General features: G+C 45.5%; 1 protein-coding gene across 5 annotated transcripts in view; it reads left to right on the forward strand.

The window, feature by feature from the left end:
- OLFM2 (olfactomedin 2) overlaps positions 1-24297 on the forward strand; it is a 227038-nt gene that overhangs the window by 92933 nt on the left and 109808 nt on the right. For 2 of the 5 annotated variants that reach the window (XM_055003585.1, XM_055003582.1), the window contains exon 2: positions 8903-9052. In XM_055003585.1, coding sequence (XP_054859560.1) covers positions 8903-9052 — 150 coding nt within the window. The remainder of the gene's footprint in view (positions 1-8902; positions 9053-24297) is intronic. The other 3 variants (XM_055003583.1, XM_055003586.1, XM_055003584.1) reach the window with 2 other exon arrangements.

Raw genomic sequence — 24297 nt, forward strand, 5'->3', positions numbered from 1 at the left:
CAAGGGGCAGGTCTGTGTGTGTGCACGCACCCAAGCTCTTTGAGCATTTTTGAGCTTTGGACAAGGATGCTTTCCAAAAACAGGAACAGTTTTCAGACTCTTTTGCCTATCGCTAATATGAACTTGTTGATTTCTTCTTAGTAAAACTGAATATTTCCCTGCTCCATCCATACTAATCTGTAGGCTCCAGGTTTGCAAATAGGGAACAGATGCTGCATCATAGCATCTCAACATCTCCTGGTATCAAAAGGAAGAAGAGGGCACGGAGAGAGGAGCTTTAGTTTAATTCACAACAAAACAATATTTCCTGCCTTCACAGACGTGCCTGAGAGAACAGCGGGAACGTACTGCCAGTCTTTGACAAACGTCTCTTCTGCAGAGCCACCGTGCTCCTGTGGTGAAATCCACATTAGCATACGTGAAATAAATGTCCCTAACGGGCGTTTTTATAAGACGGGCTTGTTTTGTGGAAAGGGTTTTTTTTTTTTTGCAGAGAGGGAAGAGCTGCAGTCGTTACTATCGAGGAATTGCAAGGAGTACGTTCTGTTTTCCAAATACCGTCATGCTGGCATAATATCATTGTCACCGCTTTCCCTGCTCCAGCACCCAAGTAAGACCCCCCCCCCATACATTACCCCCTGGGGAGCTGAGGTTAGGAAGTGCATGCTCTGTTCCAGGGCTTTTTTTCTAGGGAAAAAGGTGGTGGAACTCAGGGCCAAGCTACACATGACGAATGACACTTGAACGGCAAGTGGATTGAGTGGAGGGCAAGTGAACAGGGAGGAATGCACTTGCTGTTCAAGTGTCATTCGTCATGTGTAGCTTGGCCCTCAGTGGTGGAACTCAATGATGTCACTTTGGGTCAGCTGGAACAAGGGGGGAGTTTTTTAAAGTTTAAATCGCCCTTGGTGAAACTGGTCACATGGCAGAGGGCAATCTAAACTCCCCTCTGTCTGGAGATCAGGGGGCGGGGCCACCGGCCATGTGACCATTTTCAAGTGGTGCTGAAACTCCCTTCCACCATGTTCCAGCTGAAAAAAAGCCCTGCTCTGTTCCCTTCAACAACCCTGCGATGTAGGCACTAGAGTCCCTTTGTGTAGTGTACTACCATCCCTGAATGTTTGCCTTCCATAAAAAGGGCAAAGAATGCATGTTTGCCCCCCATAAAGAGGGCTCTGTGTCCCCTGCCTCCAAATTACATTAGAAATTAAAGCAACATTGCAAATTAAAGCAACTGTTTTCAGGGGGGTTCTTCAGTGTATCTGTTCTTCTTCTAGGTGGCCTGGTGTACTAGCAGGCCTGCCCTACTCTGGCTGTGGTCCAGTTTCAGGCAGTGGGAACAGTGGAAAGCAGGGCTCCTTTTTTCTACCGTCTTGTTCTATGCAAGCGAATGCAACAAGGCACCCCAAATGTAAGCATTTGTCAGCATAACATCACATGATGCAGCTGTGTCTGTCGCAGAGCGGGTGCAAAAGAAACCCCCAGAATGCAAAACACTCTCTGCCTATTTAACTTCTTGTGTGAGTGGGTAGATGTTAAATATTGCAACTTTGTTCTCACTTCAGTGCTTTAGATTTGCTTTTATCCTCACAAATATGGATGTGCAGGTGGACAAAAAAAAGGAGGGGGACTTACTTTGCAAACCCCATTACCATGTAGGCCTGTTATTCACTCAAACTACTAAAAAATACCCTACAGCAAACAATACATTAACAGCTATTCTCATTTTCCCCACCAGTAAACAAATTTTTTAATGGACAAATATATGCATTTCATAACTCAAAGTGCATTTCTTTTTTTACAGTTAGGCATGAAATATTTATTACAGCTGGAATAACTTTTGCTGTAATCAGAAGGATTGCATTGTTTGGCTGGCTTTTAAAAATCACTGTCTAGCTCTAGTCAGATGTTTTATGTTCAGTATTATAAGCGTGGACCCGTATAAAAACGTTAACAGCCTGTTTATTGTGACCGGGTTTTTCTTGGGTTACAACCCTCTTTAAAGCTGTAAATTAAATATGCCCATTCCTGAGCATAAAAGATGTGCCCTATGAATTAAAAAGGTACAATGAGGAGAGCAAATGGGCTAGATCGACATTTGTCTTCCCACAACCCTTTTATGCCTCCTAGCAACTAAGGAGGTCCATATGCAGAAGAGGTTTTCCCCATACCACTCCTTTGTTGGTTCAGAAACTATGGGTGTAAAATTGGTTGGGCATCCAAGTGCAGAGTAGACACAGTCAATCCAATGGAATGCACATCTGTATCAGATGGCACTTTCTGCACACAGCTGATGGTGGAGGAGAGTGCCCTCAAGTCTTAGCTAACTTATGGCAACCCCTGTCAGGGTTTTCATGGCAAGAGACTATCAGAGGTGGTTTGCCATTGCCCTCCTCTGCAACCCTGGTCTTCATTGGAGGTCTCCCATCCAGTTACTAACCAAGGCCGACTGTGCTTAGCTTCTGAGATCAGTCGAGATCAGGCTCACCTGGGCTATCCAGGTCAGGGCGTAGACACAACTAGAGAATAGAGATGGGCATGAACCGGGAAAAAAATGAACCATGCGGTTCGTGGCTCGTCAAATTTCATGAACCACGAATCACAAACTTTCACAAACCTGCCCCTGGTTCGCGTACCAGTTCATTTGGTTCGTGAAAACGTCACATCTGGGTCAGAAAATCATCATTTCCGGGCCAGTAGAAGATCACTTCCAGGTCAGCAGAAGGTCTTCAGGAAGGCCATCTCCTGTTGCCTAGGAAACTGATTGATTGGCACCAGGCTGTCTGCAGTCACGAACCAAACAAACCAGTCTAAAGTTCATGGCGGTTCATCAGAAATGGGATCTGATGAACCGCAGTTTGCAAACCACGAACCGGCGTGGTTCATGCTTAATTTTGGTTTGTATTTTGGTTCGTGCCCATCTCTAATAGAGGAGTAAAATTTCATGAAATTTTGAGGGTTTGGAAAACAACTGGATTTTTTCAGGTCCCCCCCCCCAAAGAAACTGGAAATCTGGAAGGGGAAATGGAAAGATATGCAATACCTACAGTGCAATCCCAGAGTTACTCCAGTCTAAGCCCATTGAAGTCAATGGGCTTAGACTTCAATGGTCTCAGGGCCAAGCTACAAGTGACGAACGACACTTGAACGGCAAGTGGATTGAGTGGAGGGCAAGTGAACAGAGAGAAATACACTTGCTGTTCAAGTGTTATTCGTCACTTGTAGCTTGGCCCTGAGACTAGAGTAACTCTGCTTAAGATTGCACTATTAGTTTGCTATCAAGCCGAAATGCATTTTACTGTTTTACCAATGTAAAATTCATCATTTATAGACAGAATGCAAAACTGCTTCACTGGATGTTTACACGTATAACAGTACAAACCTAAGAACACTTTCCTTGGTGTAATTCTCATTAAGCAGAGTAGGATTCTAAGAAGATCTGCCTAGGATTGCACTGTTAATTAGCCTGCTGCTAACTAACAGTCTTTGCGTGGGAAATCCTTAAAGGGGAGCAGCTCCGTCATCCATACTTAAGTCTCTCCCAACTGCAGCCCAAACTGGAGAGCCCCGCCTGGGCTGACCCAGAGCAAGGAGGCTGACCTCCTCTGAGATGGAGCCTGGATCAGCAATGGCTATGAGCTTTTCAAAACGAACTGCTTTTTCTTGTGCCAGAAGTGGCCACCCCTGGGCCCTCAAGGCTTTTGCAATTTTTACTAAAAATGTATGGAAAGCCATGTTCATCCACCTTTCAGTGCATTTAGTATATATTCTTTCCTGATGTATTTCCAGATGTATTTTCATGATCATGAGTGCTAGAAGCTTGGTTTTGGTTTGGTTTGGTTTTGAAACGACATGTGTAAGAGCTAGGGTTTCAAGACTCCAAGTGGAAATTGATGTTGTCCAAGAATTACAACTGATTTCCAGCTGACAGGTAGCAGTTCCCCTTGAGAAAATGGCTACTTTGGAAGGTGGACTCTATGGCATTTTCCCCTTCTGAGGGCCAAGCTACACATGATGAATGACACTTGAATGGCAAGTGGATTGAGTAGAGGGCAAGTGAACAGGGAGAAATACACTTGCCCTTCAAGTGTCATTCGTCATGTGTAGCTTGGCCCTCAGTAATAATAATAATATTTGATTTATATACTGCCCTTCAGGACAACTTAATGCCCACTTAGAGCAGTTTACAAAGTATGTTATTATTATCCCCACAACAATCACCCTATGAGGTGGGTGGGGCTAGGAGAGCTGAGAGAGCGCTGAGAGAGCTGTGACTGACCCAAGGTCACCCAGCTGGCTTCAAGCGGAAAAGTGGGGAATCAAACTTGGTTCTCCAGATTAGAGTCCTACCTCTCCTAACCAATACATCAAACTAGCTCCCCTCCCCAAACCCTCCCTCTTCAGGCCCCGCCCCCAAATCTCCTGGTGTTTCCCAAACACGAGCTGACAACCCTAGTAGGAGCACAAATCGTACACTTGTAACATCATACTCTGCTGTCGCATGGCGAGCGCACGGTTTCCTAAATCCCTGGGTATGACCTCTTCAGCCAGCGTTTGCTAAAACCTGAATAGCGCTGGAGTCAGCAAGTCGTTTTGGGACGACTGTGACTGAATGGCAGGGTGGTATCACTCACTGTTGATTACTGATCCTGTCTGTGTAAATTATGGGTGGGCTGACTCCAGAAGGAGAGAACATTCAGCAGGCTAACAAGGGTCTGACCTAGTTTGCATCCTCTGCCCGCCCCGTACCCCTCCCCCTGCAAAGGCCTTGTTCCTTCAGCTTCGTTTCCCAAGAGGCTTTCTCTCAAATTTCTTGCATGATAGAGGGAGAGAGCAGTGGATATTTCGATGGCTATTTCTCTGGATTTTTGTTCTCTGGATTTTTTCCCTTCCTTTCTGCACCCCCCCCCCTTCCCAGTTTCTTAGCAGATGCCTCTTTAAGAACTCTAAATGGGGGGTGGGGAGAAGACAGCCAACTGGATGATGAAGCTTCGCAACATAACACAAGAGGACAGAATAGGTCACGCCACAATTCATTACATGCCTGTGTTTGGCCCAGGGCAGGCGCGAGCTAAAAATAGCAGTCACGGCTCCATTTTTAGTTAGGAGTCAAGTGAGTTTTAGAAACACGTTCCCTCCATTTGCAGAGACTGGGAAACGGGGGCGGCCTTGTTGGGACTGACGTCAACCAGCTCGTTACTGACAGGGGGCGCGCGGAACAGGAGGCACCGACTTAGTGGGAAGCCGCTGTGGCAGGGTGGACTCTCTTAGCCTATAACCCCAAGACAGTCCAGAGCTGGGGAGCATTTGTGCAAACAGGGAATATCCGTGAGCAGGTAGCACTGAGACCAATGGCTTCCTCCTCCTTACCATTCTCACTGGACATTTCTTGGTTTGGGTGTCTGTCTATCATGTTTAGCCCGGGTGAGCCTGATCTCGTCAGATCTCAGAAGCTAAGCAGGGTCAGCCTTGGTTAGTAATTGGATGGGAGACCTCCAGTGAATTCCAGGGTTGCAGAGGCAAACCACTTCTGTGAGTTTCTTGCCATGAAAACTCCACCTGGGGTTGCCATAAGTCAACTATGACTTGAGGGTAGGATTTCATTTCTACCATGTTTACGTGGTGTTTTAATCATCTCCCAGATTTCCCTGCATCCTACCACCTCTTCCTCCCTGGTGTGCGTGCATGAAATGGCAACAGCAGGTAATTGGACTTTTGTTTAGCCCACCAACAAATATTTACAGAGATGCCATGTGTGAGGTGGGCGGGTGCCAGCCTGGCAGACAGGAAATGAAGCAAACGGCCCATCTTTTCCCAGGCTGTTGTGTGAAATTCTGGCATCTTGAAGCTCCTCGGCTTCTCCATCAAGGAAACTCCGCAAGCAGTGACATTCAGAGATGTATCTTGCTTGTGAAGCCCTTTTTTAAGGCTGGAGACTATGGGCAAAGGGGTATATGAAATTGTGTCATTTTATATTTTATGTATATTATATAAATGGCGGTATATGCATGTACGCATACACATATAAAACCAGGGGTCATTTTGTAGAAAAAGAGCTGGAGGAACTCATTAGCACAGCTCATTAGCATATACCACGCCCCCTGACATCACCAGAAGTGTGTCATTGGCATAACTGATCTGCGTGTGCCACACCCCCTGACATCACCTATTCTGGCTGTTTTGGACCCAATCCTGGCCATTCAGGTATGAAATTGGGTCCAAAATGGCAAAAAGGGGCTGAAAATGGCCGAAAAGGGGCCCAAATTGGTCAGGATCGGGCTGCTGCTTTGTGGGAGAGTGATCCACCACCCATCAGAGGCCTGATCCGGGCTGTTTCAGCCCCAATCCAGGCTGAAACAGGCCCAAAATGGCCGAGAGTCAGGTGGGCGGGGCCACCTGACATGTGACCTCTTTGGGGAACTGCCAGAACTGTGTTCCTGCACGTTCCTCCTTGAAATGAGCACTGTATAAAACAATTTCGTTCTTAGTTATCTCTACAGCAAAACCAATTAGTGTGTGTGTCTGTGTGAGTGTAAAGAGCCATCAAGTCACAGCTAACTTTCAGTGGACCCCCCCCCCCCAATAGCTTATACCCTGGAAATCTTGCAGAAGGACCTCTTAAAAACCAGGCAACAGACCTGGTTGTGATGAAATATAATTGCAGTAACTCCTTATCAGAGAGATCATTAATAGCATCCCACCCTCCTGTTGACTTCTGGTGCACCAAATACTAGCCAGTTGGTGTTACAGTCTCAGCTCATCATATTTGTCTGAATGTCTTATTGGTTGATAGGATCCCCCTTCTGGAACTCCAAATTTGGTATAGGACGGTTTTTAAAGGCTCATTTAAATGCCAAAGGTCCATCTATAACCCTGAGGTCAGTTTAGGATTGCGAAATACCCTCACCCTCCAGGTGGGAGACCTGGCACTTGTCTTTCCGGGAAGTGATGTCATAATGCAGGCCATGTGACACCTGGGGAGCACTCCCGCACACCACAGTAGGCTGAATTTGGCCTAAATCGGGCCTCTGCAGACTCTAGGAGCGCTCCTGTGCTCCCCAGTGGCTGAATATGGCCTGATTTGGGCCTGATTTGACCTGAATTCAGCTGCTGCGGAGCACAAGTACTCTGTTGGGTTTCACAGCAGCCCAATTCGAGCCACCAGGGAGCACACCCTGGAAGGTGGGACACCAGGGAGCGTTCCCCCTCCAGCCAGGTAAGCGGGGTGGAGGGTGGGAACGGGGATATCCCCTGTCCCCAATGAGGGACTGGCAACCCTAGGTCAGTTGCAACTTTAAACCGCTCTGTTAGGGGAAGATTACTTTTTTCCCTTTGAGGGCCTGCTTATTCCAATGATGATGCTATAGAAAAACCTGTCCTTTTTTTGTCAAAAGCAAATCCTTTAACTTTTATTAACGGTGATGGAAAGATCTCAGTAGCTCATTTCTTGGATTTTGAACAGACATTTCTAGTGAATTCCAAATAAATCGTTCCTCTCTGAAGATCGTGGATGCGTGAATGAGACAAATTAAAAGCCATTTGAAAACAATTTAGCTGCCTTGACTTCCCACAGAGAATCCTGTAGTGTCGTGAAAAGAGAGAGACGGATGAGTCTTGGGTGGAAGCTATGACAGTAAACAGCGACGTGGTCTGCCCAATTGTTTCTGAATCCAATTCGTGGTCCTCCTGATTATGACCTTTAAAGCCTTTCACGGCCTAGGACTCACGTACTCAAAGGACCATCTCGTGCAATATGTTGGCCATATGCCAACTAGAGTCCACAGGGTGCCTCTTACTTAAAGTGGCCTGGCATCAAACAGCCCGTTCCTCGTGCCTCCCGCTTTGCAGAATGGGCTCCCTGAGAAGATGAGTTGAGTGACTTCACGGGGCCCTGCAAAACCATTTTACTCACCAGACCTTTTAACCATTTATTTTATTTCTGTCATTTATAGTCTGCCTTTCTCACGAAGGGCCAAACTACAAGTGACGCCTGACACAGGTTGGACACTTGTCAGCTTTCCTCAAGTTGGGAAATGTAGGTGTCCTGGTCTTGCAGCTTGGCTCTCTGACTGCTGTCCAATGGACTTTTCAACTGTCACTTGTCCAACATTCCGCCAAGCTGCCTACATTTCCCATCAGAACTTGAGGGAAGCTGACACGTGTCCAATCTGTGTCAGGCGTCACTTGTAGTTTGGCTCTGAGACTCAAGGCAGATTACGCAGTGTGAGATTAGTACAATCAGTATCAAGGTCATTTCCATACAGTGCCAAGGATATTTCCATAGACAATGCCATAGGGTAAATAGATACAAGTTTAAAAGACATAGGGCCAAGCTACAAGTGACGAATGACACTTGAACGGCAAGTGGATTGAGTGGAGGGCAAGTGAACAGGGAGAAATACACTTGCCGTTCAAGTGTCATTCATCACTTGTAGCTTGGCCCATAGTATATGCAAGAATCCAATATAGAGCTGAAGAAATGCTGAAACAGAACATAAGCAATTCTAGGGCGACATTAGACAACATGAAGCACAGGTAGCTCGCAGGAGCACATATTTAAAGCAACAGATAGTACGTAAGGCAACATAGTGGTGAAGTCTGTGGTCTCTAACTCATTAGCGAAGCATCTGAGACCCCCTCCCTACAATACAGCCCTCCCATCTGAGTAAAAAGCCTTTTAGAATAATTTGGTTTTGCATCGTTTGCAGAAAGAGTGGAATCGACTATGGGCATCATTTGGGGAAAGGAGGTGTGGGGTGGGGCATACTATTGGTTTTGAATTGCCACATTTCGAGCATGACTTGTAAGCTGCCTCAAGGTACTACAAGGAAAGGCAAGATGCCAATACTGTAATAAACATTACAGTCCTTTACTGAATGCTGCGTGCTCTTTCTCTTTGCAGACCCTCTTCCAGAGCTCCAATGAAGGTTGGCAGGTCTATACCTCCGCTCAGGTCCCTGACAGCAAATGTCTGTGCACGGCTGTCATCCCCGTCCAGGGCAGCTGCTCGAGAGACCTGCGCAGTCGGCAGCTGCAGCAACTGAAGGAAAAAGTAAGAGAAGTGTTCCTGATTTGGGAATGGGTGGCTTGAAGTGAGGGGAGACGGGCATTGTGATGTATTCTGTCATCTTTTCCTGCCAGGTTCACCCTTGTTCACTGCTCCTAGCCACAGAGATTCTTCCCGGACTACTCCAGTTTAATCCCATTGATTCCAATGAACTTAAACTGGAGTTACTCTGCTTAGGATTGCAGTGTGAATCTCCCATGGCATCTGATGCAGCCGAACTAGCTGTGCATGTGATTTGATGATCTCTACCATGTATTTGTCCTGGCAAGATCCCTCCATCTTGCAATAATGAAGTCCTGTTATCTGGGAACCTGCCGGCCTCCTTACCCATATGAACAGGTGATGCTGCCTTATGCTAAATTATACCATGGGCCTGTCTAGCTCAAGACAGGCGAATTGGGTTGGCCGTGTGGCTCCTGGGATCTCAGGTAAGAAACAGTCTCTCCCCCAAGTTCCAGTAAGTGGAAATACTTAAGATTAATTGGGGAGACATTCAGAATGCATGTGCTCCGTCACTGGGCTAAAACCCATCTGAAAAGCAGGATTCAAGCCAGCTACTGCAACATTACAGAACAGTAAAGATATTCTCAGTAGCCCCCCCATATACACCTGTATCAACCCAGAGGCTCTCGTCCCCGCCTGTTCTCCTGACCGGACAGGACCCCTAGGGGCCTCTAAGAGCTCTGGTCATTTATTTTGAAGCACCCCTGCTTCCTGGGTTCTTCTGAATGTGTGTACCTCCTTAGCAAGCAACGCTGGACACAGGCTGGTAAGATATATTATAGGAGTTTATTAGCGAAAGAACATAGGAGTATGTGCTAGCAGAAAACACTCATGAAAGCATTTAGGCGAGGCAGAAAACAAATAACAGCTTGCTGATCTAACTAGGTTCTAACTAGCTAAAATACAACTTGCTGGCTGATTGACTGAACTTTCTCTGAGGGCCAAGCTACAAGTGACGAATGACACTTGAACAGCAAGTGGATTGAGTGGACTGCAAGTGAACAGGGAGAAATACACTTGCCGTTCAAGTGTCATTCGTCACTTGTAGCTTGGCCCTATGTTGTTAGTTGTTGTAGATTTTCCGGGCTGTATGGCCGCGGTCTTGGTGGCCAAGACCACGGGCCAAGACCATGGCCATACAGCCCAGAAAATCTACAACGAATGTTCTCCGGCCGTGAAAGCCTTCAACAATATATTCTCTGAGTTGGTTCCAAAGCTGGTTGCTCTTACCAAAGTCCATCCATGCGAGCTCACTCTAGGCATGTTGGAGATGGCATGGAGTTAAGAGCTCTCCTCTTCCATAGCTGGCTGCTGGCAGTGGTTACAAGGTAGCATAGCTAGTCAAGGCTAGTCTGGAATGGTATAGAGGGGTAAACGGCCTAGAAACAGAGACACTTCTTCAAATCTGGAGGGGCATCAGCCAATCAGGGCTCATTTCTTAATTGGATGTTACCTCAGAGCCAAACTACAAGTGATGAATGACACAGGTAGGACACTTGTCAGCTTCCCTCAAGTTTTGATGGGCAATGTTGGCAGCTTGGCAGAATGTTGTACAAGTGACAACACTGGACAGCAGTCAAGCTGCAAAACCAGGGCGCCTACATTTCCCATCAAAACTTGAGGGAAGCTGACAAGTGTCCAACCTGTGTCAGGCGTCACTTGTTGCTTGGCCCTTACTTTTACTGGCAGTGGCTCAGGTGAATCAGGATCTGTCCCAGCTCCTGATCCCTAAGGGCATTGCATGTGGCACTGGCGTTCCATGAATGGAGCTCTCAAGGCCAAACTAGATGATAACTGCATCCACGAGTCCACCCCGAGGATACAGTGCCATTTTAGAGTTTGTATTTTTACCCACCCCCCCTCCCCACCACCAAAACGATTTTCAACAGTGGCTATTTTGGTTCTTGGACTTAAGGATGGGGTGTCGGCAGGGCTTTTTTTCTGGGAAAAGAGGTGGTGGAACTCAGTGGTGGAACTCAGGACTGCACAATGATGTCACTTTGGGTGAGCTGGAACAAGGGGGGAGTTTTTAAAAGTTTAAATCACCCTCGGCAAAAATGGTCACATGGTGGGTGGCCCCGCCCCCTGATCTCCAGACAGAGGGGCGTTTAGATTGTCCTCCGGGATGCAGTGCGGAGGGCAATCTCAACTCCCCTCTGTCTGGAGATCAGGGGTCGGGGCCACCCGCCCATGTGACCATTTTCAAGAGGTGCCGGAACTCCGTTCCACTGTGTTCCTGCTGAAAAAAAGCTCTGAGTATTGGTTAGTTTGGCCTAGAGTGTGTTTATTTCTGTAAAAATCATGTTTTAGTGGCCTAATTCATGGAAGGATCATGGCTTAGAGGGGAGGTTGAGCATTTCCAAGCTCTGGCGATTTGTCTCTTCGATTAAATATAGATTTATTCAGATCAGTATCTGTATGTAGGGGTGTGCACACACACACACACACATCAAAATCTGGGTGATCCAGATTTCAGGGAAATAAAAAACAATCAGGTTTCTCTGAAATCCAGGTAAGATTCTGTAATCAGGTAAAATTCTGTAATCTGTTTCAGAAAGATGAGAGAATCCCAGATTTATTTGGCCATTATTTCCTATGCAGAAACCTATCTGGAGGGGCAGGGGGACCATTTTTCAAGCAAGGTCCACCAAATTTAAAGGGAATCTAGTCCTGACAGTTTTCTAAAGAATTCCCAGGTTTCAGGAAGATTGGACCCTGGAGTCCGATTCTATGGCCCCTGAACAAGATGTCCCCAGCCACTCTCCTATGGGGAAAAAGCCAAAGCTGATTCCCATTGGGGCTGCCACGGCCCAGGCACACTCCCAAATGCATGCTCAACCCAGAGAAATCCCAACAGAACCAAACTGAAACCCCCTCACAACCCAAGTGCCTCCCTGAGCAAGCTGCCCATAGCCACTCTACATTGTTTCCTCTAGCGGAGGGGGGGAAAGTCAGAGCTGGCTCTCAGACCAAAACACACTGGGGCAAGGTTGGCATGTCCAAGGCCATCTCCCAAATGCAAACTCAATGCAGAGGAGGATCTGTGTATGCCGCTGTGACCTCCTTGAGTGTAGAACTTAAATGATTGACTGATAAATATTCTCTACACCCAGTAAATTGTTCAACCGAAATAGTGGTAGGAGATGAGCTTTTGTGAGCCACAGCTCACTTCTTCAGGGCTAACCAACTTTATTGTAGCACAAGCTTTCGAGAGCCACAGTTCTCTTCGGCAGATGCATCTGACGAAGAGAGCTGTGGCTCTCGAAAGCTTATGCTACAATAAAGTTGGTTAGTCTTAAAGGTGCTACCGGACTCTTTACTGTTTTGCTACTACAGACTGACACGGCTAACTCCTCTGGATATTCTTCAGAGCTATGAGCTGTGGTTCACAAAAGGGAGCTGTGGCTACGAATGCTCCTACCCTACCACTAATTTTGTTAGTCTTATAGGTGCTATTGGACTCTTGCTCTTTTCTGCTGCTACAGACAGACTAACATGGCTACCCAGCTTGATCAAACTGAAATATAACTGAATGAGTCCAGCAAATGTTGGGTGTTACACCAGTAAGCAGTTTCTAGCCTCTGTCTTAAAAATGAATAAAAGTTACTATTTTTCCCTGTTTCCCTCTAGTCTCATGTGAAGTCCTGGGGAGGGTAAGGCGTTTCTTGATCATAACCCAGGCAGTACCAGAGGGAATAAGAACTCTTAACACCGTCGTAACTGTAGCAGCCAGCAGTGCTAATTAGGCTGCAGTAAATTCCCTCACGTGTACTTAAATAACTCCATTTAGAAGCCACTGGGGGTCATTCTGTCAGGAGAAGGATAGAGACCACATTAGTCAAACCTCACATTATACTGCCTCCACTCTAATGCCATTTAAAACCTTAACCTTCGAGTATGGCAATATAGCATTAACCTTTGAAAAAAGGCCGAAGGGGTGGCTGCTGGTGGGGAGGGGCGAGGCAAGGGAAGCAGCTGTGTGGCTGTTCCAATGGACTGCAGACACCGTTACATTTCTCAGCAGCAGTGCACACTACATGGAAAAGCGGTGTTGTGTGAAAACTGCCTAAGACGGGGAATGGGGTCTCATGTTGGTCAGGTGTGCATACAGATGCTGACCAAAAGAATCTCCTTTGTGATGCCTGCTGTTCCAATCTCATCGGTGATTTGTGTCGAGAAGGAAAGACCCATTGTTGCAGGACGCTGAAGTTGGTTCCCAGTTCCCAGTTCCTTATTTGCGGTTCCTAGTTCCTTTTTGCAGAGCAAAACACAAATATTGGGGGAAATTGAAAAGCTCTGTACCCCAAAATAAAGACTGTAGGAGAACATATCATACACCTCCATATCCAGTGGACTCCGCCCTCTAAGGGCCAAGCTACACATGACGAATGACACTTGAACGGCAAGTGGATTGATTGGAGGGCAAGTGAACAGGGAGAAATACACTTGCCGTTCAAGTGTCATTCGTCATGTGTAGCTTGGCCCTTAGTAGACATATACTGGGTCCTCCTGCAAAGCCTAGTTCTTGAGTTAACAGTTTCAAAATAGGGTACCCCCAGAACAAATCAATAAGCAGAAAGGGGGATAGCTGCACCTGAAAAAAATATATATTTGGGCCACCCCAAATTACAGAGCTCAGCACTCTAGAAAATGTCCCCTTCTCCAAAACAAAATTCTCCTAATATTTGTGTTTTGCTCTGCGAATAAGGAACTAGGTAGGAACTGCGAATAAGGAACTGGGAACTAGGAACCAAGTTCAACTTCGTCATTGCTACTGGCACTCGAGTTGCAAGGTCTGGCCCTCATTTGAAAAAGAAACCTGTTTCCACAACAAAACAAAACAACAAAAACCCTGTTAATTACAGCGTTTCCCCCCCCCCCAGCCTTTTGCTCTGGCTACATTTAATTGGAAGCCAGAGACTTTGATCCTTCGGTTTGGCTGTGCTGCTGTTCAAAGACGGCCGGGCCTCTTAGGATGCAGGGGAGCCTTCCTCCGTCTCACCTTTTTCCACTTAATGAGATGCAAATGGCGTCTTTATTGCTCCAAGTGGAGCAGCCCGGCTGGCAGGATGAGCAGTAAATCCCCCCCTCTTTGAGATTAATTGCGTTAAAATCTTATTACAAAGAAGAAAATGGCTTCTTATTGACTTCGCACGTGCAAATAAAGTATTTATTAGGCAAATAAGCGTGGCGGCAATTTACAGTGGCAATTAACAGAAATCCCCCCCACACACACTCTCACACACAGACACATGAACACACATGCACACAGGAGAGAATTTCAAGCAGGAAGAGGCAGCCAAGACCAGCTGCTACCATGATTTATTGGCTGTACTGGCTGTATCTCATAGAATCATAGAGTTGGAAGGGGCCATACAGACCATCTAGTCCAACCCCCTGCCCAGTGCAGGATCAGCCTAAAGCATCTATCTGAAGAAGTGAGCCGTGACTCATGAAAACTCACACCCCTACCACAACTTTGTTAAGTCTTATAGGTGCTACTGGACTCTTGCTCTTTTCAACTGGCTTTGGAATAGTGTAGGAATGGGTCTAGATCAAATCAAGCCTGAATTCTCCCTAGAAGCTAAAATGACAAAACTGAGGCTATCGTACTTTAGTCACATTATGAGAAGGCAACATTCTCTGGAAAAGTCAATAATGCTAGGAAAAGTGGAAAGCAGTAGGAAAAGAAGAAGACCTAAAGTGAGATGGTTTGACTCAATAAAAGAAGCCACGTCCTCCAGTTTGCAAGATTTGAACAAGACTCATAATGATAGGATGTTTTAGAGGTCTTTCCTTCGGAGGCGACTTGACGGCAGATAACACACACACAGGAATGGGTCAACTGTCAGAAACAGCGGTTGATAGAATCCTGAGAATGTTAGTTTGCGTGTCAAAATGAAATAAGCTTCTAGGCCTCATGATGAATTTTGAAAGATCACAAATGCACGAGGGGGCATCTTTCCCTACGTGAACCCACATGCCAGCTAGGCTTACCTTTGCTTATTCGGCATTAATACATTCACAGAGTATGCATAGGTACTTTTAAATTGTATATATGATGAAATATGTTTTTAAACTTGGTTGTGACCCACCCTGAGCCTGCTGATGTGGGGAGGGCAGAATATAAATAAATAAAGACAGACAGACAGACAGACAGACAGACAGACTTCTCAGAGCTGATACAGGGAATTCCAGTCATGGCCCTTGGTGTAGACAGCATTGCAGAAGGGATTTTATTTATTTATTTATTTATTTATTTGTGTCATTCATTTATAGTGTGCCTTTCTCGCCGAGATTCAAGATGGATTACACATTGTGAGATTAGTACAGTCAATTTCAAGGACATTTCCATAAACAGTGTCTTAGGGTAACTAAACACAATTTTACAAAGACATAGCATTAGTAAGAATCCAGTACAGAGTTGAAGAAATGCTGAAACTGAACATAAGCCATTCTAGGGCTGACATTAGACCACATGAAGCACAGGTGGCTCATAGGAGCACATATTTAAGACAACAGGTAGTACGTAAGGCAACGTAGTGGTGAAATCTACGGTCCTTAACTCATTAGTGAAGCATCTGAGAGCCCCTCCCTACAATACAAAAGCTTTTTTGAATAATTCAGTTTTGTATTGTTTGCAGAAAGCTAGGAAATTGTTTGCAGAAAGCTAGGAAAGTTCTTAACCTCCTCAGACAAGGCCGTTCCACAGGGTAGGGGGCCACCACAGAGAAAGCCCGTGTATGGGCTGCAGTTGATTTTGCATGCAGGGTGGCACCTGCAGGAGAAACCTTTGAGGCAGTTTTATTGAGCAAAGTTTTTTTTAAGCAGATTGCTATGACACCTGGAATGTGTGGCAGGTGGGTGAGCGGGAATAGTGTGGGTTCGGTGCTGTGTGTCTGTGGATAGCAATGTTGTAAACGTGATTTTTATGTATGCTGCCTTGGGCCCCATTAGGGTGGGAAGGTGGAGTTCAATTTGCCATTAACAGTAAGTAAAATAGAGCCATTTGCAGGGTGAATCTGCATAGGCAGGTGACTTTTTGAAGTGAGGAAAAGGAGAGTCTGAGGGCCAAGCTACAAGTGACGAATGACACTTGAACGGCAAGTGGATTGAGTGGAGAGCAAGTGAACAGGGAAGAATACACTTGCCGTTCAAGTGTCATTCGTCACTTGTAGCTTGGCCCTGAGGGGGAAGAAAAAGGAGATTTTTTAAATGTTCCAGTCATAGTCTGTTCTCCATGACAAGAAGAGAAAGGCCTGGCCTAGACCCATCACAGAACGAGGTGGCAGCGGGCAGTGGGATGTACAAATGGACTATATCTCTTCAGACTACAAGAGAGGGAATTACATTTTTAAATCTTTCCCTACTTTAGTAATTTCCTCTAAGGGCCAAGCTAGATATGTGTGATGTGAATCTGGCTGGTCGTCTCCTCATCAGGTTTGCAGTCACACATAATGGCCGATTCCAGATGACTAACCTTAAGTCGCTTCATGCCGCCCTCTTCCGGATCGCGACGGGGAAAATGCGAAATATCGCGTTTCCTCGCGCGTGTTTTGCGCAACGACGCGCAAAACTCGCGCGAGGAAACGCGATATTTCGCATTTTCCCCGTCGCGATCCGGAAGAGGGCGGCATGAAGCGACTTAAGGTTAGTCATCTGGAATCGGCCAATGTCAGGTAAATAAAGCCTCTAAATCCTCTGGGGTCTGATTCGGCTCGGGAGCACAGCATAGGGGGAGGAAGAGAGGCTTCCCTCCGTGCTGTTGTCCAGCCGCTGTCAATATACCTGGAGCCCCACGGTGGGGCAAACAGGCCCCCTCTTCAGCCATTTTGGCTCAGCAATATTGAAGGAGGAAAAGTAGTATTAGATGTGACTACAAGTTGGGCTGGGCTAGTTTGGCCCAAAGCGGGAAACCAACACAGAACGTGAAGGATTGAACTAGAACTTTTCTCCTTGATATGCCATTTTTCTTACGTGGGGGATTTTTATACGGAGGAGCATTAAGAATTCTTGATGCATTTGGCTTCATGTCTAGACCAGGATGAAGAGAGGCGTAATCACTCTTTTATGGTTAAATGGATGAATGCCTATCCTTTTTTTAAAAAAAGAAAATCTTTTTATCCTTTTTCTGGTGCCTGGGGCTGGGGGTTAGTTGTAATGTGGCATTTGTGATTGAGAGTCCTGATGCAAATTTGATGTTATTCGTGTAGCAGTTGCTGAAAGCAACTTCTGCAGAGACCGAGCTCTGCGCCTCACATTCGTGGACAGTGAACCGTTCAGTTCATTGCTATGTTTGTGTTGCCCCCCCCCACAGGACTCATGAACACTCTTGGGACTATGCTTACTGTTGTAGGGCATGACATCTGGACGGGCCAGACCATATTGCTGAATGTGGATGCTGGTTGCGAATGTAAATGGCTGCCTCGCCGCTCACATCAGACTTGGGGACACACAAGATGTACCAGAGTCTCCCACACACGTTGGATAATGCACTTTCAATGCACTTTATCAATCATTTGAGGTGGATTTTTTGTTCCGCACACACAAAAATCCGTTCCAAATGATCTATAAAGAGGATTGGAAGTGGCCTGCATGTGCTTTGCTCTGGCCAGAGCACAACCCCCTTCCTGTTCTGCTGGTACATTCGTTTGTGCAAGATCAATAGTTTTCAGTGAGCCCTTGTGCAAAAGCATATCTGTTAAAAGGAAGAACGAGAGATTACTACCTTGAGTCTTGTGAACATTTATTCAGTGGATTTACCTGTTTCTACTCACCCTGTGATTCAGCATCGTGGAGGGCTGTACCTATTGGATTATAGCTGAAAATTAATTGATGGAGCGGCTTGCCTTTATGTGATTCGTTCTTTTCTGTAATATGTTTATGTCTTTATTGAATGTTCATATCTTGAAACTTCATTGATTGTGACTTCATATTAAGCCAACTGTTAGAGTCTTGATTTGTGAATTACCTGACTTGTTTTTTCCCCTCCCCCCCTCCACTTGCAGTTTTGCCTTTTGTCATAAAAGAAAGTGCTGGCAGCCTAGTTGCCAGGTCCAGGTTGAGAAATTCCTGGAGATTGTGGAGGTGGAGCCTGAAGAGGGTGGGGTTTGGGGACGGGACGGGCCTCAGTGGAGTATAATGCCATAGAGTTCACCTTTCATAGCAGCCATTTTCTCCAGGGGAACTGATCTCTGTCGCCTGGAGATCAGCTGTAATTCTGGGAGATCTCCAGCCACCACCTGGAAGCTGGCAACCCTATGTGCAGGACACATTTGCGGAATCCAAGCCATAAATGTATTCGCCCTGCTGTTACAGAGCCACACCCCACCTGATCTCTTCCGCACGCAGTCTCCCCTCTGTGCACTTCCTTTCGTTTGCCCGCATACCCAAGGAGCTCCGAGCACTCGCTCTTTCGCAGATTGCACCAGTCGCTGTTTCTCCAGTGTTGTTATCTTTCCACACCATTTGTCGCTTCCTCTTTTGGGGACCATTTAAACTGCGAAAGATCATTGTCAGGGCAATGACGTGACCACAATGTATGGTGATTGCATGCAGATTGCTTTAACGTGACTGAAGATACCAGGACGAGAGATGAGGCTGGCCAGGGAGATGCTAGAAAGGTTAGAGCCGAAGCACAATAACCACTTAAGCCGTCTTCAGTCAGCAGTGTCTCCCTCCCTCTGCTCACCCCTCATTGGGAATAGGAAGGAGAAAGCAGGGAAATGTACTCAGCCAGCGCTTTGGCTTTATCGCCCCCATTTGCAGGTCAGAATATGGAGCAAATCACACCAATAAATATACCGGTAAAGTGAGATTACATGGGAGTCGCTATTGATTATGGTACTAAAAGTGCCGGCGCAAAGACAGTAAAGCTGTTGTTGATTCCTGAGCAAAGCTTAATCTTTGTGAAGTTCAAGCAGGAAAAAAAATCAGTAGAAAAAAGAGCCTACAGTCCCCCATAAACTTAGAGCCAAGCTACAAGTGATGAATGACACTTGCCTGGCAAGTGAACAGACTCACGTGTATTCCTCCCTGTTCACTTGCCATTCACTTGCGCTCCACTTGTAGCTTGGCTCTTAGACTGGTTTTCTACCCATTTAGCTGTCAAGACTTTCTGCCAAGGAATCCCAGAGATTGTAATTTGGGTTGTTTCCATAGAGGGGACTTGCTTGGCCTTGGCTTCTTTATGTCGCACTGTTTTCGGAAGCACCCATATGATGTTGCACTCTATTTGTCCTTTTTCTGTGTTTCGCCCCACTTAGCTGCAATCTTTCCCAAACCTGCTTTGATAGAAAAAAATTTGGAAAGATTGGAGTCGAAGCACTTTTGACTATTGTGCGACTAGGAAGGTGCACATTTTTCTCAGGGCCAAGCTACAAGTGATGAATGACACTTGAACGGCAAGTGGATCGAGTGGAGCGCAAGTGGAGGGCAAGTGAACAGGAAGGAATACACTTGCCATTCAAGTGTCATTCATCACTTGTAGTTTGGCCCTCAGATGCCACCTACATCGAAAACATGTTTCTTACTTGTATACATAATAGGCCAATGTCGGAATTTCAGGAAAAATGGAAAGGTTTTTTTGAACAACAATATACAGCTCTTTCAACCTCTTCTCATAGGACTTGGTGTCTAGACCCATCACCATCTTTGTTGCCCTCCTCTGGACACATTCCAGCTTGTCAACATCTTTCTTAACCTTTGATACCCAAACCTAAACACAGTTCTCCAAGTGAGGTCTAACCAGAGCAAAATGATACCCTCACTTCACATGGGCCGTTTCCACACAACTAACCGGCCTCCAGAGTGTTGCACAAAACACGCGGAAGATAGCATCTTCTCACATGAAATCGTGTCAGGAAGACACGATGTTGCGCAAAACTCCCGAATGATAGCGTCTTCCTGGCATGATTTTGCACGAGAAAACACTATCTTTCGCGTGTTTTGTGCAATGCTCCGGAAGCCGGTAAGTCATGTGGAAATGGCCATGATCTGTACTCTATACTTCTGTTGGTACGTTGGCTAACACATCACACTGCTGACTCAAAGCTTTGCTTCACCTCCCCCCCCTCTTTTCCCACAATAATACAGCCTGCTGTTAACGTTATCATCACCTCTGCAATATTTTATACTTTAACCAAAAATTGTGGGACATGCTACTGTTTGTTACTTGGAAGCGATCAGCATTTTTGCAGCCACTCTGATTCTAAATGGAAACAGTAGCCATTTTCACACGTCTTTACGTAGCGCAAAACTCACGGAAAGAGGGCGTCTTCCTGGCATGATTTCTGACGTCATCACACCACGATTCTGGAATCGTGGCACGATGTCATCAGAAATTGCGCCAGGAAGACACTCTTGTTCCATGAGTTTTGTGCCACGTAAAGACGATTTCTGATGTCATCTCGCCACAATTCTGGAATCGTGACGCGATATCGTCGGAAATTGTGCCGGGATGACACTCTTGTTCCATGAGTTTTGTGCTATGTAAAGACGATTTCTGATGTCATCTCGCCACAATTCCGGAATCGTGACGCGATATCGTCGGAAATTGTGCCGGGATGACACTCTTGTTCCATGAGTTTTGTGCTATGTAAAGACAACTTCTGATGTCATCTTGCCACAATTCTGGAATCGTGATGCGATATCGTTGGAAATTGTGCCGGGATGACACTCTTGTTCCATGAGTTTTGTGCCACGTAAAGACGATTTCTGATGTCATCTCGCCACAATTCCGGAATCGTGACGCGATATCGTCGGAAATTGTGCCGGGATGACACTCTTGTTCCATGAGTTTTGTGCTATGTAAAGACGATTTCTGATGTCATCTCGCCACACTTCTGGAATCGTGACGCGATATCGTCGGAAATTGTGCCGGGATGACACTCTTGTTCCATGAGTTTTGTGCTATGTAAAGACGATTTCTGATGTCATCTTGCCACAGTTATGGAATTGTGACGCGATGTCGTCAGAAATTGCGCCAGGATGACACTCTTGTTCCATGAGTTTTGTGCTATGTAAAGACAGCTTCTGATGTCATCTTGCCACAATTCTGGAATCGTGGTGCGATGCCGTCAGAAATTGCGCCAGGATGACACTCTTGTTCCATGAGTTTTGTGCTATGTAAAGACGATGTCTGATGTCATCTCGCCACAATTCCGGAATCGTGGCGTGATGTCGTCAGAAATTGCGCCAGGATGACACTCTTGTTCCATGAGTTTTGTGCTATGTAAAGACGTGTGAAAATGGCCAGTGTTAACTACCAGTGTAGCCCAACAACTTATTTACAGGAGAAAATGGACTATTGTCATGGGGCGTGGAGGTAATTGGTGGGATTGTTTCTGGGCAGCCACGGTTTCTTGGCCTCTCTATTCTTAGATGGGGCCACAGAGTTGCTGTGGGTCAGAATAAATGGCTTAATGTTCCTCCTCTCGCCACACGGCAAAAAAAAACAACCCAGATTTTCTTTGCAACTGCCATTTAGAAGCATTTGACATTTAATTAACTGCTCAGGGGGGAGGCTGCTGCTAAGGAAGGAAAGAAAGCTGCGGGCAGCCATAAATGCTGGAGGGAATTCTGAGGACATCGAGGGATCGGCAGGGAGAAGGAGAGTGAAGGCACCCCGGGGACACCTCCTGGTGGAGTGAAAACTTGGATGCCCAAGCGGTCTGCCACCTGACTGATGCTGCTGCTGTTGTTTCCTCATTGGTAAATGATCAGCATGGCCAAATAGATTTGGAGCCAGCTGAGAAAAGGGCTGTAGGTGAAATCCCCGACAGGAAGATAGCTCGATTTCTCCAGCGGCACTTCTAGGGAGTGATTTTTGCCTGCACTTTCTTAATTGGAGAGAGTGGCGAAATGGCAGCAAAGGTCAGAGGCAGACGCAGCCTTATGCATTGCCAAACCCAGTGCAGACTGGAGGGAAATTGCTGCTTGTGTCTAGTTTTGAAAAAGCTGTTTTTTGAGCAGCAAATCCTATGTCTTGTAGGGGCAGTGAAATAACTTATTGGAGTAGTCGTTAATTTGGTAGAAATCACCAAGTTTATTTGAGCTCTGTATGAGGAGATGGGTATGTAGCAGCACTTCTTCTTTTTTAAAAATAATATTTTTTATAGCTTTATATTTTAATACATAACAGCAAAAACCAACAAGAAAATAAAACAAGCCAAAGACAAAGAAGGGTGAAAGGGGAGTGCTTCCATCCAATATGGCTATAATTTAACATACATTCATTCAATCTGTTTCTAGATTATAATATCCTGTAATATAACTATTCAATACCTTAATCAAATTTCAGATAAGGGTCTCCATACAATTAAAGAGCCTTTTTAAAAGAGCTATATCTGGAAATTCCATTAACTAAATTATGAAATTATTCCAAATTCTCTTAAAATCATCTTTTCATTGCAGCATTTCTGGCCCATTCTCTCTCTCTCTCTCTCTCTCTCTCTCTCTCTCTCTCTCTCTCTCACACACACACACACACACACACACACACACACACACACACACACAGCCTAACCTACTGCACAAGGTTGTTGTGAGAATAAAATGCAGGAGAGGAGAATGATGGGGGACAAAGGTAGAGTATAAATGAGATAAATAAAATAAATTCAAATGAAGCTGATTTGTAGTTCACTCAGGATAGGCCAAAGAAGCAAGAGGGTGTTTCTCCCATGATTAATAGCTTTTAAAAATGGATTAGACAAATTCCTACAGGATGGCTCTGATTAGCGGCTATTACCCATGGTAGCTAAGTAGAACCTCCATCATCAAAGGCAATATACCTCTGATTATAAATTCTGGAAATAAACACAGAGTAAGCCAATTCAATTAACCGGACGGAACATCGAATAGGCAGTGTGAGAAATTTGGATTGTAGGAAAACGAAACCAATCAGAAATCTAAACTGAACTGAAGCAAAAATATAAGTATTAATATTCAGGTAGGTTGCTGTGTGGGTCTGCAGTAGAACAGCAGGATTTGAGTCCAATGGCATCTTAAAGAACAAGATTTTCAGGGTATAAGCTTTCGAGAGTCAGAGCTTTCTTAACATGATGCAAAAATTACATAATAGACAATCAACAATATTTTATTGTTTAAAAAGAAAAAATATAAAATGAAAAATTACATAATAGGATTCTACTTACAGCAACAGACAGTAGAAACTGTATACTGTAGTATAGACTACAGTTCCTCATTTTCCTGAGCAGTATTGCCAACTGTACAGCTGTGTGGGAAAAGCCCTCTGGAATTATTCACTTTTGCAAAGTTTGTGGGAAACCAGGATCCATTCTGACCTCATCAGGAAGTCCCTCCCCTAAGGTAGGGTCACAATGGAGAAAGCACATGTGCATTGGCTCTTGGACTAGATGGACCAGTCTGAGCCAGTGAGACAATCCTTATGCTGGGTCCTCCAAGCATGGGGAGAAGGGCGCTTTATTAGGTTTCCAGAGGTGTTTTAAAAATAAAAAGAGATCCCATGAGATTGTATGTATGTGATGCTCCTCAACCAAGGCACCCTCAACTGTTTCGAGTTTATTTATTAATTATTTATTAATAAGGAGCCCCTTGGCGCAGAGTGGTAAGCTGCAGTACTGCAGTCCAAGCTCTGCTCACGACCTGAGTTCGATCCTGGCAGAAGCTGGGTTCAGGTAGCCGGCTCAAGGTTGACTCAGCCTTCCATCCTTCCGAGGTCGGTAAAATGAGTACCCAGTTTTTTGGGAGTAAAGTGTAGATGACTGGGGAAGGCAATGGCAAACCACCCCGTAAAAAGTCTGCCGAGAAAACGTTGTGATGCGACGTTCCCCTGAGGGTCAGTAATGACGGTGCTTGCACAGGGAACTACCTTTACCTTTACCATCCTATGTTTTCAGTGATCCAGAAAGAAGCACAGAGGAACAGAAAGTCATGAGAGAGAACACATTCAATTCTTTAAAAGACTGTTTCATGCCAACCCTTTCCTTCCCTCTTTTTACGTGAAACATAAGATTTGCCTTAAATATACCTATTTCCCCCCTAAATTGCCTTTTAAAATCTTTTATGGCTCACAAGGCCCAGGACACGGCACATTGGTTTTATTCTGGCTTTTATCGCTGGTTTTAATGCTTGTTGTAATCGCAACCTGATGTTCAATGTGTTAAGCCATGCTCACGTCACTGTGCAATGAGAAGCAGAGAGTATTCAAGCCCCAAGGGTTAAAGGAACAAGAATTCTTCAAAGGG

Source organism: Eublepharis macularius, chromosome 19 (assembly GCF_028583425.1).
Source record: "Eublepharis macularius isolate TG4126 chromosome 19, MPM_Emac_v1.0, whole genome shotgun sequence".
Lineage (NCBI taxonomy): Eukaryota > Metazoa > Chordata > Lepidosauria > Squamata > Eublepharidae > Eublepharis > Eublepharis macularius.